The 5309-nt window shown below is 32.6% G+C and overlaps 1 protein-coding gene across 1 annotated transcript in view; it reads right to left on the reverse strand.

Annotated features, from left to right (window-relative positions):
* Positions 1–5309, reverse strand: part of LOC108741266 — a 59017-nt gene that overhangs the window by 8259 nt on the left and 45449 nt on the right. The window contains 4 exon segments of the mRNA XM_025976500.1: positions 726–953; positions 1866–2009; positions 3346–3456; positions 3819–4067. Of these exon segments, the coding sequence (XP_025832285.1) occupies positions 726–953; positions 1866–2009; positions 3346–3456; positions 3819–4067 (732 nt within the window).

Raw genomic sequence — 5309 nt, forward strand, 5'->3', positions numbered from 1 at the left:
TGCGTAGAATTAATTGGAATTTTTCACACACAAGCCTTGCTATATGAGCTCTCAAAGCATATAAAAATTATACGGCTTAAATGTGAAGTTGGGTGCAAAAGAATACAATTAAATCCTCTGTCGGGAAAAAACGAAATGACTTTCCGAACAACCTTATAATTTTCTATTTAAGTCATTGGTCCAAAGTTAATATACATCAAAATATATGCAATACCTACCACTCGGTAATAACCAAGTTAATTAGTAACCATACAAATAGTACAGTTTAAATTCAGATAAGAAACAGACCAAATAATCAACAACGAGAAGCGAGTGAGGCAGGGTGGTGAGACGGTGACCGGGGATGCATTATCTACCATGTTCTACACATCCCAAGTATATTTAATTACTTGCTGTCATTAAATTTTTCAAATTGTATTAAGTAAATTACTTTCATTTATTTATTAAAATTGTCAAAGTAGTCGCAAAATGCAGACGATGTGAAAAATGAGGTCAGAGGTTTTATATGATATTAGAAGGATCAAATGATAAATAAAAAAACAATGTTTTAAAACAAAATAAGTTTTATTTCGAATAAAATGAAGTATTTTAAACTAATATTGTAAATTCTTTTACATCTCTCTGAACTTTTCCGACAAAAAATTACTAACTATTTTATTTATTTATTTATTAAATGTACGTCTTATGTACATACAAATTACAAAACATCATTTTTATCCTAAAATACAATTGAAAACAAATGCAATAACAAGTAATTGTAAACTAGCAACAACTGCAACAGAAGTGTTTTCAGCTGGAGGGGAAAGGGTAATATTTAAAGCGTTTTCTATCCAGTCGTTATAGTACGCCACGTCTGTATAAACACCTGGATAACCATCCCTTCCACATCCTCGCCCCCATGAAACTATTCCTGCCACTCTCCCGTTACATACTAATGGTCCTCCAGAATCTCCCTAAATCATTACAAAAAAGTATTTTAAAAGCATAGGTTTCAAAATGAAGACCACAACCGATGCTTTTGGAACGGTATGGCTAGGAAAATGTTAGAATAGACTAGACGATCAAGTATGACTCAACTAATTTTCGGTTTGGGGGTCTGACTATGCACACTGTATGTTTTGGGGTGGCTGAATCCAAATCCAAGGTCAACACGTCAAGGTTTGGACATAACCCCATTAAAACCGTTAATTATAATAACCCCAAATGATTTTAAACCTAAAACCCTAGTCAATCAACTCTTCCACTAAATATATACATATAACATTATAATCTTTTAAACCTTTTACCGTAATCAAAACACTGAATGAGTATCGCTTAATCTTTCACTATGAAACTATTTATGACATAGATTTCACAAAATTAAAATTACCTCCTCTAGGTCTAGGTCGCACCTATCCAGAATTCAACACCTTAGGAATCATAAGGATAGTTTGTTCTAATTTTGTGAAATCTACACCACGAATAGTTTCGCGGTGAGGGATTGAGCGATTTAGTGGAAGATTAGTTAAGGGTTTTAGAAAATACTACAAATGGCGCAGTAAACGCCATCTGTAGCACGATGCTACATTTTAGGATTACGTATGCTCCAACAAGGTCCACTTGTGTGGATATCTACTTGCCGAAAACGAATCCCGGCGTAGCCAACCTCAACGTGATATGCACGTTACCTTAATCGTGTTATTTGAGATATGTCCATGTTCTGATGTACTTGGGTTAAACTGACCTAGGATCAGGATTCAGTGACTCCAAAAACATACAGTATACACACCAAAAATGTTATTTTGTGGTCATGTAATTTGCTACTGAAATTTTCTTTGAGTAACGAATTGTTTTTACAGAAGAAAATATTTGTAAAAATTGTTAACCTGACAGGAGTCAATCCCTCCTTGCATAGATCCAGCGCATATCATTCCAGGAGTAATGCGACCCTGCCCGTAGTTTGTGGAACACTCCTCTGTACTAATGATTTGAACGTTGACGTATCTTAAGTCATCAACTGAACCACCCCCCTTAAAAATAACATAGTAATTTTAAACGAGGCTGATGGTAATAAGTAATCTTCTAGCACTATTGTTTAATTATTTTATACAACATTCACTGTAAATAATTATCATTTTGATTTTAGTGTAAAATATTTAACGCTGTTAACATATAGAATAGTATCTATGTTAAAATGAATGTACTGTTATGTAATTTAAAAGAACAAAACATCTGGCGGTGAAGTAATTTTTAGCTTTTAGGAGGAGTTTCTCAATTCGACTGTTTTTTTTTTTCGTATGTTTGTTACGCGATTAATACGCCAATTATGAATTGATTTTGATGATTCTGTTATTGTTTGGTAGGCCAAATTTCAGAGGTGGTCATATATAAATTTTATCAAAATTGATACAGTGCTTTTTGAAAAAATCAACTAAAACAATAAATATATACACACTAAAAATGGAAAAGCAAAGTCAATTTTCTGAAAAAAAAAAAACAAAAATCGGCTTCAAGACTACGCCTACATGTACAAACCTAAATCAAAAAGTAGAAAAGTAATATTTTCATTACTTCAAAGCAAAATGCGTTACAAAACGATCGATAAAATCATTGAGACTTATTTTTGAAGTCGGTTCCAGCCAAAGCAAAAAATTACCTTAAAAAGTACATACTTGATTAATTAATTAATATATGAATGGGAAAGTAGAGATTAGAAAAAAGAAATATGAAAAAAAGTTTGTTGTAAAGGCAGAATTAAACTACTCCTCTTGACTGACACCGACTCCAAAAATAACTGATTACAAATTGTAAATGTACAAAAATATCAATGATTTTGTCGATTCTTCTGTAATGCACTGTGCTTAGAAGCAGAAGTAATTAAAATACAAATTTTTACTTTTTAGATTATGTTTGTACAAGTAGATATAGTTTTCAAGTCGTTCTTTTTTTTCTAAAAATTAACTTAGAACGTACAAAAATTGTATGGTAGAAGTTACAAAACGTAAATAGAAAATTTTTTGAACTACAACCACAAACTAACACAAAATATTCAGCTTATCTACCGTATATCTTGTAGAATATGTAATCGAGTATATCTTCAGGTAATCTAGTTATATAAAAATGTTCGACTGAAGAATTATTGGGTCTAAAAATGTATACGCAATGGTGAGCTTTACCATGATCTTGATAACTATCTCCATGGTGATTTCAAAAATGCATTGATCATAAAATGACCTTAGAGGAAGTCATCAAGCAAACTTACTTACTAATTACTTCTTGATAATGAATAATATATAAGTAATACTTCTAGGAATGAATAAAATAATACAAATAAATGGAATTAAATCGCTTTTGTAAACTTCTTACTGAAATTACTGAACCCCATCCGGAAATAGTGCAATTGGTTCCTGGCGCAGGTCTTACTGTTGCGAGCGGCTCAAAATTGACTTTTGAACTCCAAGTAAACTCATCCTGGATCTAAAAATTTCCTTTTTTATATGGGGAATACTTAAGGTAGCACCTAGAGTATTAATTAACTTTTAGTAAAACGAAATAACATTAGAAATCATTTAAAAAGACATAAAATTTTGGAAAAGTAAAAGAGCAGAGTAAATACTTAGGCAAGGTAGAGATAACTTGGCATTACTTTATAAAATATATTAAAGATGAGTTAAAGACAGTTTCGAGTAGAAACTGTTTAACAATGGTCGAAATTATGAGCGTTGTAAGAAAAATATACAAATAAGGGAAATAGTTTAAATAGTCTTCACTTCCTTTGATCTCAACGGAAAGAATTCTTCGTTTTTGAAAGTTGATTAATACTCAAAACAGAATCTTACAATGACAAGCGCTACGTCATTCATGAAACTGGTAACGTTGAAATCTTCATTGGTTATGACAGCTCTGTTATAATGAACAGAAGTATCATTTGACGGTTCATCAATGCTTAAATCACCAGCAACTACCCTAATGGCACCGGGAGATGTGTCCCGATCTCGGAAGCAATTAGATGCGCACAAAACGACTGTACTAGTGATTATTGTTCCTCCACAAAAGTGCCGATTGCTTGACGCATTTCTTAACGAAACCTGCAAATATATTGGGTTATTAACAGCCACGTGGAGGTCTTTTTTTGGCAAATGTCCAGAATTGGGGATCTTTTTCATCGATTTCTGGTCATTCTACCTAATACAATTAGATAATAGTATTCGGGGGAGACAGTTTTTATGACTTCATAAATAAAAAACAATTTTTTGAATGATAATTTTTCAAAATAACCTCAATTAGGCTAGGTAGATTTAGACAGATTGGAATTTATTTAATGCCCCTGCCTGCCGGAGGCGGGCTGATATGTTAGAGTATTTTATTCACAAAAAGAATTAGTTTTATACATTTCCTAGTACAATACCGGAATTTCATACAATTCCTAGAATTGGGCCTCTAGACCAAAATCGCTCCAAAAATTTTTTCATCGATTTCTAGTCATTTCTGAGGATTCAATTATTTTATTTGAGGCGGGGGAGACACATTTTTTGTCAAGTGAAACTTCTTTACGCACGGTAGGGTAAGTTCATTTTATGCGAGTTGCTATGTAACGAAATCATGCAACGCATTACCCCCGCTGACTGTCTCTATGTATGCTTAGATCTTTAAAACTACGCAACGGATTTTAATGCGTTTTTTTTTTAATTGAAAGAGTAATTCAAGAGGAAGGTTTATATGTATAATACATGCATAATATAGTAGAGAAACACTGATAATTTTAGAGGTTTGTAATGTGATGTCGTAAATAAACACATTTTTTTCGCTTACTTTGCAAACGCTGGTTGAACCTTACGAGATAGATCAAAATAATGTACTACAGTATTGTACACCTTAAAGGGCCTACAAAAAAGTCCGGGATGGTATATGTCTATCTCTTAGGGATAAACAACAATAACCATTTTTTATGCATTACTATTTACGAAGCGATGTTAAGCAATACAATATTAATCCTTATTCAATTAAGTACTTTTAAATACATTGTGCATTTAATATAGATCAATATGGCCCCTTACAGCATGTAATTTAAATGAATATTTTCGAAGATACTACAGACTTAAAATGCAGGGACATAGGGGTTGCGGCGGTACCGGCCGGTTTGTATTGTCTAATGACAAAAAAGCTGTGATTGTTGTATATAAAGACATTCTATAGTATATTTACTATCAGCATTGCACCCGTGCGAAGCATAGTGTACAAATAATACCATTAAACCAATTCCTTAACCCCTTTCCCGGTATGTTTGTGTGTTTGAAGAAGTTTCACTTCAGTAGCGTGTTGTATAATTA

This window comes from Agrilus planipennis, unplaced genomic scaffold (genome assembly GCF_000699045.2).
Source record: "Agrilus planipennis isolate EAB-ADULT unplaced genomic scaffold, Apla_2.0 scaffold21, whole genome shotgun sequence".
Taxonomy (NCBI): Eukaryota; Metazoa; Arthropoda; class Insecta; order Coleoptera; family Buprestidae; genus Agrilus; species Agrilus planipennis.